This window comes from Salvelinus alpinus, chromosome 35, assembly GCF_045679555.1.
Source record: "Salvelinus alpinus chromosome 35, SLU_Salpinus.1, whole genome shotgun sequence".
Taxonomy (NCBI): domain Eukaryota; kingdom Metazoa; phylum Chordata; class Actinopteri; order Salmoniformes; family Salmonidae; genus Salvelinus; species Salvelinus alpinus.
The window spans coordinates 15208289-15225165 of NC_092120.1; the positions used below are offsets into that span (position 1 = coordinate 15208289).

The 16877-nt window shown below is 41.5% G+C and overlaps 1 protein-coding gene and 1 pseudogene across 4 annotated transcripts in view; one reads left to right on the forward strand and one right to left on the reverse strand.

The window, feature by feature from the left end:
- Nucleotides 1-1712: 1712 nt before the first annotated feature.
- The window catches only part of LOC139564103 (sodium channel regulatory subunit beta-1-like), a 63475-nt pseudogene continuing 48310 nt past the window's right edge, over nucleotides 1713-16877 (reverse strand).
- Nucleotides 5882-16877, forward strand: part of LOC139564044 (protein Aster-A-like) — a 31959-nt gene continuing 20963 nt past the window's right edge. Inside the window, exons 1-3 of one of the 4 annotated variants that reach the window (XM_071383243.1) lie at nucleotides 5882-6120; nucleotides 6759-6949; nucleotides 9948-11056. In XM_071383243.1, the coding sequence (XP_071239344.1) occupies nucleotides 10584-11056 (473 nt within the window). In that variant the 5' untranslated portion in view covers nucleotides 5882-6120; nucleotides 6759-6949; nucleotides 9948-10583. Of the gene's footprint in view, nucleotides 6121-6758; nucleotides 6950-7630; nucleotides 8251-8288; nucleotides 11057-15322; nucleotides 15819-16877 lie in introns of those variants that run through there. The other 3 variants (XM_071383245.1, XM_071383242.1, XM_071383244.1) reach the window with 3 other exon arrangements.

The following is a 16877-nucleotide window of genomic DNA, read 5'->3' on the forward strand; positions in this document are numbered from 1 at the left end:
ACTTAATGCAGCTGGTGGCCACATCAGATACTGACTGTTACTTTTCATTTTGACCCCCCTTTGTTCAGGGACACATTATTCAATTTATGTTAGTCACATGTCTGTGGAACTTATCTCAGTTGTTGAATCTTGTTATGTTCATACAAATATTTACACATGTTAAGTTTGCTGAAAATAAACGCAGTTGACAGTGAGAGGACATTTCTTTTTTTGCTGAGTTTACGATATTCTACACATCTATTACATCTTGCCCATGCTGCTCGGTCATCGCTCATCCATATATTTATATGTACATATTCTTATTCCATCCCTTTACTTATATTTGTGTGTATTAGGTAGGTGTTGTGGAATTGTTCGATTACTTGTTAGATATTACTGCACTGTCGGAACTAGAAGCACAAGCATTTCGCTACACTCGCATTATCATCTGTTAACCATGTGTATGTGACCAATACAATTTGATTTGTAACCCTATACCTGCTCCCATACTCTCTTTTCCTCAACCCTATTGAGGAATTATTTTCAGCATGGAGGTAGAAGGTTACGATTACTTACCCCATGAGCGTGCCACCCCCCTTCTGGCCATGGATGAGGCATGTGACACCATCAATGCAGACCAATATCAAGCATGGATTTGCCTTACCAAAAGATTTTTACTGCAATGCATGAACAATGACATTCACTTGTCAATGAGAATTTATGGCCAAATGCTCAAGACAGGCTTGATGCAAATGAATGCATGCTAAACGTTGTTTTATTTTCATTTAATTTCTTACATTTGATTACAGACAGTTTATCTATGATGCAATCAGCACTTCTAAGGGCGATCTGAAACACGTATCTTGCGATTTGAAACACGTATCTTGCGTGGTTTGCTATTGGATTAACTAGTAATTACAACGACTAATTTGAAAAGATATCGTTGTGTTTTGGTGATTTAAACCAATTCTCATTACATTTCACAATAAACTTGAGTCAATGGTTGTGTGGCGAGATATGTTTATAATCCAAATGAATGCATAATGACAGGTTTTGAATGAAAGACTTGCTGCATTACACGTGTGAGCAGCTTGGAGTTTTGGATTAAGAGTTGTGAAAATAGCACCAAAGCGATGAAAAATAACTGAAACAACATGGTTGCAGATGAGATCTATCTATGTAGATGCACGGTTGTTCCTGCCAAAGCGTTCTATGTAGCTTAGGTGGAACCATCTGCAATCAGAGCTTTGTCAGAACTGTTGATCCATCACGTGATGACATTCTCTCTTGAGTTGACACACTAAGGCTATTCGGCACCACCTGTCAATCTAATCACCACTCACGCCAGCTGCAACTACCTCGTACAGTAAATCAAGTACATTGTAAACTGCATGTGTTACACACTATGCTAAGACATTCAAATTATGTTTCTATGAGGTAATAGCCTAGTAGTGTAGTGGTAACAATTGCTTGTGACAGAGTTCTCCACCTTTGATGTTTACCTGTTAGATACACACAAACAAAATACATCAAGATCGAACATCTGCTTTAAGAATAGCAACGCAAAAAAGCTTTTGATTGCAGTAAAATGTGTTCTAATTTAGAATAGGGAAAGTAATTCAACTTATTCTCTACAGTCAGCGGTCTACAGTTAAATCTACGGTACAATCAAGCCTATAAAATCACACTTTCAATCATGTGAGAGGATTTCAAAACAAACTCACCGTAACAAGTCACTCCAGAAGCACTCCATCACAATTGTCCTTTGAGTCTAAAGGTCTGTAAATGTCAAAAGATAGACTGAGTTAATGGTCAGGAAGTAAAAGAGATGGAGGGTGAAAGTGAAGTTACAGTGTCTGGTATAGAGTAGAATGGAGAATATGTACCATTGACATCCTTTAATTCACAAATGATACAATCTCTGTGGTGTGTACATTTGCACAGTATGAAGTATACATTAGCAGATAGTTAAGACTGGCTCTCACTCGTTTATTAGGGCCAGTTCTTGGGCCCTCAAGGCTTTGCGGGCGTCCTGCGCCTCGTGTTCAGCTCAGATCTCATTGTAGCTGTGGATCAGCACCACAAACATCCACAGCTGCAGCACCACGATCAGCACGTACATCATGATCTCTGACACCACCGACAACAGCTCCCGATTGGCTAGGAGAGGAGAGGGAGTGCTATGCAGAGATCATGTGTACTTTACTGTATACATTCATTTCATTTCTATAGAGCACATGTAAAGTTCAAGGTGAATCTGAATTATTTTAAGTAGCTGGTTAATGGCCTCATTTTTTAAATTGGTAGGGATGAGGAAGTAAGAAAAGGAAATGTGGATATTTAACAGTATTTTGGGATTCATCCAATTGTCACATAAATGTGTGTTACATAAGAGACATCGTTTTTTTACTAAGAGGGAAAAGAGTCTAGATATGCAGCGTGGTCAGATTGACTGAAAAACATGAAGGAAGAACTTCAGGACTTTGTCACATACACAACAAAGACCATTAAAGAGAGATTGATTTAAAAAGCAAGAGATAGTAGAAACATTGTTCACTGGGAGGGATCCCCATTACCTTCGGCCACCACAGTAAGCTCCATCTCTTTTTTCACTGTGATATATTCATTATCCAATGGGAGGTATGATCGTGGACTTCAGGATGATCGTGGACTTCAAGAAACAGCAGAGTGAGCGGCCTCCTATCCACATCGACGGGACAGTAGTGGAGAAGGTGGAAAGTTTTAAGTTCCTCGGCGTACACATCACGTACAAACTGAAATGGTCCAATTAACTGTCAATTAACTTCTGGGCAACATCCTGACTGATGGCAGCCCATTCTTGCATAATCAATGCTTGGAGTTTGTCAGAATTTGTGGGGTTTTGTTTGTCCACCCGCCTCTTGAGGATTGACCACAAGTTCTCAATGAGATTAAGGTCTGGGGAGTTTCCTGGCCATGGACCCAAAATATTGATGTTTTGTTCCCCGAGCCACTTAGTTATCACTTTTGCCTTATGGCAATGTGCTGGAAAAGGCATTGTTCATCACCAAACTGTTCCTGGATGGTTGGGAGAAGTTGCTCTCAGAGGATGTGTTGGTACCATTCTTAATTCATAGCTGTGTTCTTGTGCAAAATTGTGAGTGAGCCCACTCCCTTGGCTGAGAAGCAACCCCACACATGAATGGTCTCAGGATGCTTTACTGTTGGCATGACACAGGTCTGGTGTTAGAGCTCACCTTGTCTTATCCGGACAAGCTTTTTTCCGGATGCCCCAAACAATCGGAAAGGGGATTCATCAGAGAAATGACTTCACCCCAGTCCTCAGCAGTCCAATCCCTGTACCTTTTTCAGAATATCAGTCTGTCCCTGATGTTTTTCCTGGAGAGAAATGGCTTCTTTGCTGCCTTTCTTGACACCAGGCCATCCTCCAAAAGTCTTCGCCTCACTGTGTGTGCAGATGCACTCACACCTGCCTGCTGCCATTCCTGAGCAAGCTCTGTACTGGTGGTGCCCCGATCCCGCAGCTGAATCAACTTTAGGAGACGGTCCTGGTGTTTGCTGGACTTTCTTGGGCGCCCTGAAGCCTTCTTCACAACAATTGAACCGCTCTCTTTGAAGTTCTTGATGATCCAATAAATGGTTGATTTAGGTGCAATCTTACTGGCAGCAATAGCCTTCCCTTTGAAGCCCTTTTTATGCAAAGCAATGATGACGGCACATGTTTCCATGCAGGTAACCATGGCTGACAGAGGAAGAACAATGATTCCAAGCACCACCCTCCTTTTGAAGCTTCCAGTCTGTTATTCGAACTCAATCAGCATAACAGACTGATCTCCAGCCTTGTTCTCGTCAACACTCACACCTGTGTTAACGAGAGAATCACTGACATGATGTCAGCTGGTCCTTTTGTGGCAGGGCTGAAATGCAGTGGAAATGTTTTTTGGGGGATTCAGTTAATTTGCATGGCAAAGAGGGACTTTGCAATTAATTGCAATTCATCTGATCACTCTTCATAACATTCTGGAGTATATGCAAATTACCATCATACAAACTGAGGCAGCAGACTTTGTGAAAATGTATATTTGTGTCATTCTCAAAACTTTTGGCCACGACTGTACTATTGCATGATAGCCAAGCCATCCAAACGTTTTAATGCAAATCATACCCAACTGATATGGTGCTGTTTTTTTGCACGCACCATTTAAGCTTTGTTTTAACGCTAAGGTAGGCTAATGTGATTAACACGATGTAAGGTAAGTAACAAAAACATTTCCCAGGACATAGACATATCTGATATGGGCAGGAGGCTTAAATTAATTTCAAAGATGATGGTACAAAAATACATGTTTTTTTCTTGGTATTATCTTTTACCAGATCGAATGTTTTATATTCTCCTAAATTAATTTCACATTCCCACAAACTTCAAATTGTTCCCTTTCAAGTCGTATCAAGAATTTGCATATCCTTGCTTCAGGTCCCGAGCTACAGGCAGTTAGATTTGGGTATGTTATTTTAGGCGAAAATTGGAAAAAAAGGGTTTGATCCTTATGAGGTATTTAACGAGCAAACGATTCTTATTTTATCCATCAATTACATTGTTATTTGTTTGGATTCTTTCAGTGGCCTAACGTTTTGATTGAATGGTCTGTCAATTATGGTTTTAATCTCTGAGAATAGATGGACCCTATAGGCAATAATAAAATTGCAGTTGTAATGCACATTGTCCAATTAACAGTTTGGTTATGAAGGAAGATTATTTTGATAAACATGTTGTCCACACTCTAAATGTAGAGAATAAAATAAATAAATATTCAGTTTAATATCACTGACCAGGAAATGTGATATAATATCAAATTTGTTAAGCAAATGAGGCAAGATACAGACATGCGTATGTGTATTCAAATGTGTGCCTGTGTATGGTTTGCCTATAGGACACACATGATGCACAACTCTATAATGTTCCAGAATATCAAACAATCCATGAATGTATTTGTCATTGTTGGCCTTTCCTATTAGTGACAGAAGTGGGATGGAAAATTAAGTTATTATATTCTATTGTATTCTATTCTATTTCTAATAACTCCCTTGGCAAAGCAAACTTTTTTTTCAACTGTCAGTCTGATGCACAGGAAGGGTTGACTCAGCATCAACAAGATGTATCAGATGTCCTCAGATATCTTTTATCAGGATTCTGAAGCTCATTCAATGCCAAATTACTTGGAAACACAAGGCTATTGCAATAGAAGGCAAGGTCAACAAAACAGATGACTGAAGGACAACATAATGACAAAAAGACACAAGGAGCAGATAGCCTACAAGGATCCAATAACATGCCGTTCATCACCTCTTTACCTTGTCTGTATGTACACATGTATACCTCACATGTTTTCAAATGTATTTGTTATGTGAGGAAATCTCAGCTGGTTAATGAAATGTGCTCTACTGATGTACAGTAATTTGATATGCGCAATAACAAGAGATGCAATTAATCTCTGTCAGGGAATGTCTAGGTCTTATTTGTATGTTCTGGATGTCTAGGACATTCTCATGTGATGTAGCCACACACACACACACACGTAGACTTAGGCCTTGAGGGTTGACAACTTTAAAGCTTTAAAACAAATATTGACTCATGATAAACACAGTTCCAGTTGTGTATGAAACTGATGCCTGTTGATGTAGAGGGGGAGGGGGGGGGGGGGGGGGGGGAGACATCCATTTGTTATGTTGCTTTCACCACTCCTGTACAGGACACACACACCTCCCCTCTCTTTATTCCAAACCACACATGCTGGTGTTTTTTATTTTTAGCCCAGATCGGGTTTCTAGTTCCCCAATCTGCGAAGGGAAGCGTTCAGCAACACATCTCTCTGTGACGTGAAGTGGTTGGCGCAGGCATAATCTCAGATTCTCGTTGAGTCGTTGGAACTGGAGCTGTCCAAGTGTTTCTAACGGAATGTAATTACCATGAAGTGCAAAGATGTAAACCAAAGAGTGAATTCTGAAAATGCTAAGTAATTGCGACCAGTATTGGCTATTCTCCGGGAAAATTGTCTTGTGAAATAGTCTGATAAACTGAAGCTTGAGTGAAACTAATAAACACCTGTGAGAGGAGCAGCTTTTACCAGCAACATTATTCAGGTATGGACCATAATAGTGTGATAGATTTGTTTCATTTGGTTTATTTATCACATTAAATGTAACAAACGAACATACCAACGTAATTTATTGATTAGACTATTGATTTGATCTTTCTATGCATTTTACATATAGCTCTGTAGCCCACCTGTCTCTGAAGTATCAATCATGATGTAGACAAACTGTAGACAAAGCAGTCTATTTCTTCAAAAACTTTATCACAAGTTTTTGAGGTAACGGCTAAGACAGCATTACGTATTTGTCACGTTATAGCCTAGTTACACATGCACTTATACAATATAGGCCTACACAGAAACGAGGGTGAGCAGAGAGAGCATATTGAATTTACTTATGTAAATAAATATTGTCACATGCATGAACACTGTCCATGTCTCTGCCCCTGTCTAGATGCCATACACGAACATTGATCTGTTGACCATTGCACTTTCATAGTAACCTAAATATTATACCTTTATATCATACATATTTTTCGGCTACTAAAATTATTATTATTAATTATTATTATTATTATTAGTATAAAAATAGGTAACTGTATTGTGTCTGTTGTCTCTCTGATATAATGTCCAAGTGGTGAAACCAAATACTCTTGTTCCTTGTCAATATCCCCTTCTTGCTTTCAGTCTTCTTCCAGAACAAGGTGACCTGTCCTTCGCCCAGGCGCCTGCAGCCGCGAAGTATTCGACTATATGGATAAAGTATCTCTCAGCTCCGCCCGAAATTAATCAGTTACAGCTCAGAGAGACTAGCCGATAGCAGCATACACACGCAAGCGTTGCAGCAATGGTGGGCCAGTGTGACCTACCTCATAAAGGTGAGATCCGGACTAATAAACCTATATTAATACATAATACCAAGGTTGTTTCATAGTAATTTAAATATTTGTGTATTTAGTTGTACTTTTCTTGTGTGAAGTTTCAAGCGTGGTTTTAAGTCCATCATTTTGCATAACATTATTGTGACTGCACATATTTGAATCACAAGAGGGCGCAACAAGTCTATTCCTGCCCTTCTATACATTTCTATATGCATTATTGGACTTGGTTTAAACAGCTCCCATGGTATTAAGTCATTAATTGAGAGGCATTACAGATTGACAGATTGTTGTGGGCGCTTCCAATGCTATTTGTATTCTAGTGTTGATCGTTGAGATGGCGTTGATTCAGTAACCTTTGGCTGAATAACGTTTCACCGTTTTAAGCCCGCCCTACTAGGATATAGCTTCGTCTGATTCGCTTAAAGTGCTTCCCATCATCATGAGAACCCGTTATTTGTCCTCCAGCGTTCTTATAACCAGACTGTACCACAAGTTTTGAGGTTTGGGTTATAATTAAAAAGTATTATGTAACAATGTATTATTATTTAGCAATATTTTAAAGCATTTAGAGAAACATCAACCCACAGTTTGATATTTTTGTTGCTTCGGAACATAATGTTACATTTTAGAAGTAGTCAGGAAATACACTAATATATATGACTGTTGATGCCCCCCTCTTCAAAGTTTTTGTTTGGCTCTGTTGAGATTCCGCTTTTCAGTTCGATCGATTTCTGTCTTGCAGAAGTTATTTAGCCAACAACTTAAGTGCTAGACACAAAAATGGGAAACATTAAAGTTTCCCATATAAGACTCATTATCGATGTTTAAGCCAACTAGATAAAAGCACAAGACAGTTAGCAAGCCAGTTAACGTCAGACCATCAGCCAGCAGACAACGAACCGCGTTACCCGGTGCTTAGCTAGCTGGCTTGCGACGGCGTTAGTATAACTAGTTAAGGGTGTTGTTGTTGTTAGCTAGCCAACCGTTATCTCGTTTCAACGAGGCAAATGTCAGAATAAACAATACACTGACTGCTTCTATGTTCCACCAGTAGCTAGCTACGTGTATATTTAGCCAGGAAGTTTGGTTAGCTAACTAGCTATCTTGTCAGTCAGGTCTCTGTCGGCGAGCTGCCTGCTGTGTTGGCAGCAGGAGTGGAGGGTTTTACTTCTCAAAAGGATGCTGCTAATGGGATCCTGTGAAAAAGTGGATTTTAATATCACTCCTCGCACTGTCGCTCGGCTTGTCTTCGAAGCCGAGCAAGATAATCGAAATGGGGGAAATTCATCAAATGGGAGGTAGGACTGAATGCAACGGTTAACCGTTTAAAGTTTGTGTTGTGCAATCAATCAATCAAATGTATTTACAAAGCCCTTTTTGCATCAGCAGATGCCTAAACCCCCAAACAGCAAGCAAATCAGATGTAGAAGCACGTTGTTGGCAACTTCCTCAGAGGCTCTGAAGATATTGAAAGCTTGGCAAGCCAGTTAGCTAGGCTAATTTGAGCTAACTAGTTACAATACTAATATATTTTTATTGTACCGACCAAATACTAGTTAGCTAACTAGACAGACTGTATTGAATACCGACTGGATACCGTTACTGTATTGAAACCCGTTTGAAGTTGTGAATATTAGAAACCCAACTGTTACCCAGTAACTTTTTGGCCCTGTCTAAACAGAATTGTTGTCATCAATGCCATGATCCTATTTTACCCATGCATTTGTGTCATCATGCCTTTTAAGACTGGAGCCAGGTTAGTATTGCACCTACGGAAGCATGATTTGGATTTGGTGTCCTTGCTGTTGATTGTTTAATGCCCACCTGAATCTCTGGTGTGTTTTATTGCTAGTTTACAAGATATGGCTGTGTGTGAAGTAAAGATGGAGAGGGTCACACGAGTATTACCATTGATTACTCTGAGCAAACAAGAGCATGCCAAGATTTATCTTGCGCAAACAGTTGAGCAAATACACTGTAGGGCTTGGGCCTTGAATTTAACAGGTGCCTGCATTGAATTGGTCAAAAGCAGCTAGACAATATATATACACACACACACATTATCATGTCTGTATGTCTGACAATATAATGTATGTTCGGCATCATCAGTGCTGGCCATGACTGACTGGCTGAGATAGTTGATTTGGCTTTGTCGATTAAAATCGCTCCACCATTTCCAGGTTGCCTCATTTCAGTTTGTGAATAAACAAGCGATTTTATAGTGTATAGAATCATTGTACCATCTAAACCGCTGTGAAATATTTTTCCCATAATCAAACATTTTGTATTTTCAGCTGTATTGAAGCTGGTGTACAAAACCGAAAATAAAACAGGAAGCACAGAAATAGCACACATAGGATGTCTAAGAAACGGTAGATCTGTTCTATGTGATTTTTGTCTGGTCGCCCAAAAAGTTACATATTGCAGCTTTAAGAATGAAAAGAGGGGATGTTAATGTGGTTGAGCTGGACCTTGAGATTTGAAGGAGAGGAGATGTTGACGTGTTGTTGGGGTGTTTGAGCTGATCTTTGAGATGGGATAAAGGATTGTTGTACGTATTGTATATGTTTTTTGTTTTTAAAAAGTGCTTGAATAGCTTAAACTCTCCATTTGACTCCCAAGTGCGCGCTATAATCACTTTTACTGACTTAATACCAGAAGGGAGCAAACCTGAAAAATCTGTCTAACAGCAATTTCCAACCAAACAATTCATCAAAAGCAATCAGACACCACTGATATTGGACACGGAATACATAACTTCCATCGATGTGTCTCTCTGATGATCAATAATTCACAAGCCGTCTGTGTCATGCAGTACTTCCTGATACCATTTGAGGTCAGATCACAAAAGCAATAGAAATAGACATCAACATGTATCAAAGTAACTGGGATCATCTTTTGTCCAGAAAACTGATTTTCTACCATGTTAGTTTTTTTCTGTCTATTAAGAGAGAATTAGACTGTTAGCCAATACTACAGTCTCTCTTCTCCTCAGCCCCCTGCTACAGCCGGACATAGATCGTTATCTCTCCCACTGCAAGTTCAACTGTAGCTATGATGAGACCAATTGTGAAACTGCACGCCCTGTGAACTTGGCTCAAGGTAAAAGGTACAGCAAGCGCATCGAAGGAGAGACGGGGACATCGGACAGAGGGAGAGTTGCAGAAGAAGAGGAGGAAGTGAGGAACAAAACTACAGACGACTGACAAAAAGATGCAAAAAAGCCCTGCGCACAGAGCATGCGGTGGAGAGTTGGAAAAGATTAGAGAAGAAGACTGCATTGTATTAAATTCAATGAGGGCCCCACCCTGGCTGCAACATTATTGACAAAAATTAGCGGGTGAAGCTAAACGGCTGTAACCTAGTGTAGTACTGTCATGCCCTACATTACCATGGAGAATAAAACCTGCCTTCCATAATGGGATCTTTCATACTGCACCATCTGGATGTCACTGGAAACATGAGGTACATTCACAAATGTTAGCCTAGCTGTCAAGGACCAGTCCACAATTGATTCGTACCAAAAAGCTGTGATCGGATCTGACCGACTTCCTCAACATCCTAACTTGGTGTCAGCATCATTCATCTGGGTGTTTTGAAGTAAAACAATTGGTCTGAAGAAGCTCTGAGAATGATGACCATGTCTGTGCTGGCCACCACCGGACCAGAAAGCGGCGGCTCCATGACACAGCTCGTCCCCATCCCCACGCTGAACATCCTCCCCCCGTCCTCAGACACCGATGCCTGGTTTCGCTCTCCCAGCCCCCGGCCTCCCCGCCGCCACCGGTGCTCCCGCCCCCACCGGAGCAGAGCCCGGATCAAGAAGAGGAGAGATGGAGAGCAAGAGGAGTCACCCAAACCCTGTTGGGACGGCACTGAGGAGAAGGGGAGGGTGAAGGGGAGCGCTGCTCAAAGAAGCCCCTCACTTCTCCCTTCTCCACGTGGGGGGGCAAGAGGGGTGGACGCGGTCCTGGGCCCTTCCCCGGACCTCTTGCTACCCCCGTCGTCTCGTACCTCCCGGTCACGTAGCTCGTCTCCCGGCTGGCGTTCACGCTGGTCCCTCAGGAGTCTGCTCAGCAGGGAGTCTGACTGGGACAGCTGCAGGTCAGTGCTCTGCTCTCTATCTCTCTCCTCTCTAGGACAGGCAGGCAGCCAGAGGCCTCAGGTTCCCTGCACTCACTTCAGAATCCCCTCAAGGCCCTCCCATCTAGGGATGGGCTCAGTTATCTGCTAGCTGCAGGACTTTGGTTCATGGCCTTGCCATGTACTGAATCAGGAAACTGTAACTTAAGGCACTTAGTGCATTTTATGTCTAAGCATTAGGCTAAATGATCATTCACAGGCTACATACTTCACTGATATTACATTAGATAAGATGAGGAGACTATGTTGTCACAGATAAAAGATGTCACTGTTGTTTGACAGCGACTGGAGTGGAGTTTTCTGTAATGGCACACCACAAGCCAACTATTTGGAAAGGGCACAGCAGACAGGGCTTATTGGTTAAGCACTAAAACCGCAGAGGGCAGATTATGCTGTTAAAGTCCTGGTGAACTCCAGTCTGGGTTATATCACAGTTTGATTTGGTAAGGCAGGCAGAGGAACATGTTCATCATGCTCTTATACTATTTCAGAGAACAAAACCATTAGCCCATGTCACAATATTAAAGGTGCTACCTCGCCATAATTGAAGTAAGCCTGCATTTTAAATTCTATTCTAGATAAATTGTAAAATTGAGGGAGAGAAATAAGCATATGAAGACAAAGGCATGAGGCTGAAAAGAGAGTAGGCTAAATTAAATGTTAGGGAAAACGAGAGGTCTATCTGTTGTAGCTGAGAGCGAGCGAGAGAGAGAGAAAGAGACCTCCGCTTGGTCAGTCACAAGGAGCAGGGAGGTGGGTTTGTGTGCACCGCTCATCCTGCTTAGAATGCATGACATCACCGCCGGCCAATAGGAGCCCACGCTTCGTCTGATGATGTCACCTCTGTCCAATAGGAGGGGGTACTGCATAGCCCGCAGTGTCCTCGGTGGGCCCGTTAAAGGGCCATCCAGGCAGGCAGAGGGTGTTCCTCTCTCCGCTCCATATGAACAGCTGTGCCCTTGTCCTGTTCATTTACCAACCAGTTTTATTGACCCAGTTTTTGTTTTGTTTAATGAAACATATTACTTAGATAAACCTCTGACATTATTTTACAGCTCCTTAATGATACTGCCTGTATTTTCTATGTACGGTGGTTGAAACAATAACAAAGCGGCCACCCCGCCTCTGTTTTGGTAAAAAGCTAATGGATGGGCCTGGATAAATGTAACCACTTTCAAATTCATAGACCGAGCTATGGATATAAGGACTGACCATCAATGCTGTCAAAATAATCGTTTTTGCTTTTACATTGTTTACAGTAAAAAAATGTGGTACGCCAGTTGAACTAAGCTCATAAGTTATCGTCAAGAATCAATGGCTATATGTAATTAATTCCATGCTTAATAAATGATTTCATGTATCATTGAATCATTCATTCAGAAATTAAGTTTAAAAAATTGATGTAGCAACTAAGGATTCTAGTTAACAAAATTAAGGATTTACAGTTGGGAGTTCATAAGACTGAATCCCGAAATGTTACAGTGCACTATAGGAAAAAATAAAATGCAAGTGTACAGGCCTAAATGAAAACAGTGCACCGCTATTGTTAGTATGAACGACACCCGTTCACTGCAAACACACCTGAGTGTTGTTTGTTTAGGCTACATGCATCATCTAAAAGCAAGGGCTTTGTTTATCTACAGTACACACCTCATACTGATCTATGCACATCGCCTACTCCTGTTGTTATATGAATGTTGCCATTGTCAAATGATATACCACTGTTTGACAATACATTAGGTTCTGAGTGAATCCTTTTCTAGATGCAGTCAGAGCATCAGGCAGGTAATACAGTGAGAAATGGGAGTGCTGGTGGTATTCATATATAAAACAGAAAAGGCCATGGCTGTGAATGATAAAGTCATCTTGTCATCAACACTTCATTGATCAAGTTGTTGTGAAATCCAGGCATTTTCTGTTTCATTCCGGTGTTTTGTAACACTAGCCGGCCGTCTCTGATGTTTGAGAGGACACGTGAAATTATTAGGACTGAGACTATTTGGACTCATTCCCATTTAGCCTGGACGCATTAATACAATGATGCACAGTATTCTTATATCATTAAAACACTAGCCAGTTCATTTAATGTCTTTGGTTACCATTGTTTTTGTCCTGTTGCATGAAATTAACCCACAGTGTAGATGAGAATCATTGACCATTTGACAGCCACACCCTGACGGGAATGGATGATTAAGGCCAATGAAGGCGTTTTAGTTATGGTTAGGCTAATGACTTCTGCGTGTCAGCTGTGGTGGTCTCAACAGACGGCTGATTTCCATGGGGATCTGAATAACGATTTGCATTGGAAGAACATGGATCGATTCCAATGCAAATAATGAGTTTTAATACAGTTGAGTACTCTGGGGTGTTTAGTGGGGGCGGCAGTTGATTCGAATCAGAGGCCAACAACTCGTGTGCGAAACAGTCTGACGTGGAGAAATGCGAGATATGTTATGCGAGGCATGTTCCTACAAGATGCTGTGTAGCCACATCTCCCAGTCATTCTATTGTAGAGACTTGGTAGTTAGGATAAATATTAGCCTTAGTCTACTAAGGTGATATTACCTCTACCTTAAACCTCAGATAGGCTACATAGTCTATAGGCTCCTTTTGGCTGACTCCAACACTTTGTTGGTTGGGGACAGCTTTGTTGTGTGTTTTATCTATCAGAGATCAAGTTGGATTCCTCAGTGGTTTAAAAGCACTTTTCCGTGGTGATCAAACCTCAGTCACTTGTGCAACACTGACTGCACAACTGTCTAAGCAGTAGCAGAATTGTAGCGATAGTCTGAGCGACGGCGTGGCAACCTGTTGGCTATCAGGTCTCAACACCACAGTCATGAAATCAGTAAACATCTTAAAGATTGCACTTCCTTTGGCGGTTTAACAAAGTGTTAATGTAAGACAAACATGACGTGTAACATTTCTCCATAATCTGTTAGGTAACAGAGGATGGATGACAGTAATATGGTGGGTGGGGGAGGGGTTCATATTTTCTCCAGCTCCACAACTGTTGAATGCACACTTGATGCTGAACAACTAAAAGCATCACATTTTAAAAAGTAGGTTAGGCATATGTTCTCGGGCTGTTTTTTGTGAACAGGTCGTCAAACATTACTTGCAGGCTGGGGTTAAGTTAACTGAGGTGAAGGGAAAACTACTAGCTGATACATGTCCTCCCTGTCTGTTTAGGCCTGACCTGCTTGGCAGACGGATATCTAATTGAGTAATTGGCGTTGCCCCCCCCCCCTTCCCTTCCAATTCACCTCTCTGCTGGCCACATAATCCCATTTGATAATCCACCGACACACAAAAACAACTGCAGATCAATTGTCCATTGTGTCTCTCTGTAGCCTATATTTGAGGTGTTTGGTGTCGCCCCCAGTTCATCATATTTATGTTTGGATGAACGTTGACTAATTGAGTTTTGGTTCAGGTCTCCCACTCAGCAGAAAGCTGCCTCAGACATTTTTTTTGCTAGAGAGTTTGGAACGGAGCCTCACCTGAAAATGTGCTGAGCACAGGCCTGAAACATCACTCAACTAATTAGCCCAAAGAACATTGATCTCTCCCCACTGACGTTGTGCAACCACTGCTCTTTGGTAATAAGTGACTTCCTGTTGAATGTGCCGGGGACCAGATTCTTCCCCCTCCACTCTTTATTTTTCTCTCTAAGCATGTTCTTGTTCTTTCTCTTGCTACCTTCATCATCCCCGCCTGCCCTATGAATGGAAGAGATTACAGTAGGCACTCCTGTACCTCAGAAAAGCAGATTACATAGAGAGGGAGGGAGCGAGCAAGAGAGGGGGGATCTGCACAGCATGGATTATGATGTATCCTACACAGTGGGTCTCTAATCCAGAGATGGACAGAGCGATTGTGGGTTGAACGACTGGGTGGGCTTCGGTCAGGTGGACACTGCGGGCAGCACTGTTTAGTACTGGATAATTACAGTCATCGTGATAAACCATGTTAGCAAACGGCTGTGATATTTTATTACACCATGTTAGGCCTATATATAATCTGTCTACAACTGGCCCTAATTCATGTTTGCATTTACTCTTCCATAACCTTACCCAGTACTGTCCTTATTGCTTATTGATTTTAAAATAACTCAAGTCCTCTAAAAACCTATTTTATTTGAATCTCCCAGTTCAACGCTACACTCTTAGAAAAAAAAGGGTTCCAAAAGGGTTCTTTGGCTGTCCACGTTTTGGGTTCAGTGTAGAATCCTCTGTGGGAAGGGTTCTACCTAAAAGGGTTCTCTGAAGAACCCTTTTAGGTTCTAGATGGCACCTAGTTATTTTTTTTCTTCCTAAGAGTGCACTGCTACTGTACATCCGTGCATGGCCTCTCTTGTGCCTCCACCTCCCCCCTCTCTCTGCTGCCTGTGTGTTCAGTACGGATTATTTATGGGCGCAGCTTGTCAACGCTAGTTTGCCCAGACACGGAATAGGAGACTGGTTGAGGTCGCGCTACCTGCCTGGATGCGAGGGAAGGATGTTGGTGATGGGGAAGTGAAACAGGTCGCACATGAAGTGCTCGTTTCTATTCGGGGACCCCTGTGCGTTTTTATATCCGACAAAACAGACATCGGGATGGACAGTGTAGCGTCGGCTGGCTCGGCGCAGTGCACACAGGACCGGTGTCCTGGTGATACAGACACTATGAAGCAGCGTGTGGACATCACGTCCAAATTTAAAACACCTCATGACATGTTTGAGTAAGTGGCAAAATTATTATTTACGTAATGCGTTATTTACGTCTGCCCTCCAAATGGAAATATTTCGCCTGTTTGTCCTCGTATTTAAATGCATTTCATAAAGGTATAGGCTACACTCGTATCCATGTGGCTGGGAAACTGGGAGGGTCAGTGATTGCCTATTGAAAGATGGGCTGGTAGAAAGGAAATGAACGTCGTTTGATTCGAATGGCCATTTCGGGCACCCGTGTCTGCTGTACTTGTGCGTCTTTAGCAGTCTGAAATCAGCGACCTAATTTGTCTAATTTCTGACAGCATCTGTTATTGTGCTTGTATAACTCATACTTCCCTAGACAGTGCGATTTCACGGAGTTACATTCTAACCATGTCGTTGTTTACATTCTGTTGTCTGACAGGCGCTATGAATGGTGGGAGCGTTGATTTTGCTCCTGACTGTCATTTACAGTAGGCTGTGCTAGGATGAAAGTCATTTTCTAAAAACAGCTCTAAACAAAATATATATGCAATATTGTGGTAGTTCCATTTGACAGTCGTTTGCATCTCTACATTGCATGATGTGTGATTTAGTTTGTAAACTCACTGACAGATTGACACGAGGACGATACTGTCCGTTTTGGTCACACCAGTGACATTTTGAAGGGTCACACCCCATAGAATTAGAATACTAGAAAGGACATGAACCTTCTTATGATAGGATACACTTAAACCATTTTGGTCAGGGAGTTGGGTCAACCATGGCTTGCCATTTCTGTGATAAGATATTATTTAAAATAAGGAATTTGAAGAACTGATCTGCACTGTATGTTAGCTAGCCAGCCAGTCAGCCTTTTTTAGGGGAATGATTCCGTTCATTTGTCAAGTCAACTGCCAATATTGTAACATCCCATTCACACAATGCAATTAATCCACAGCCATACACGGTCTGAAATCAGTTGATGATAGGATTTAGACAAGTTGTAAATGTAACAAGTAGGCCTACGGATATTGTATCATATAATAGCACTCTCAGCTTCCCAGGAAAACACATTTCTACATTTATGGTCTGTTTGTATATATATT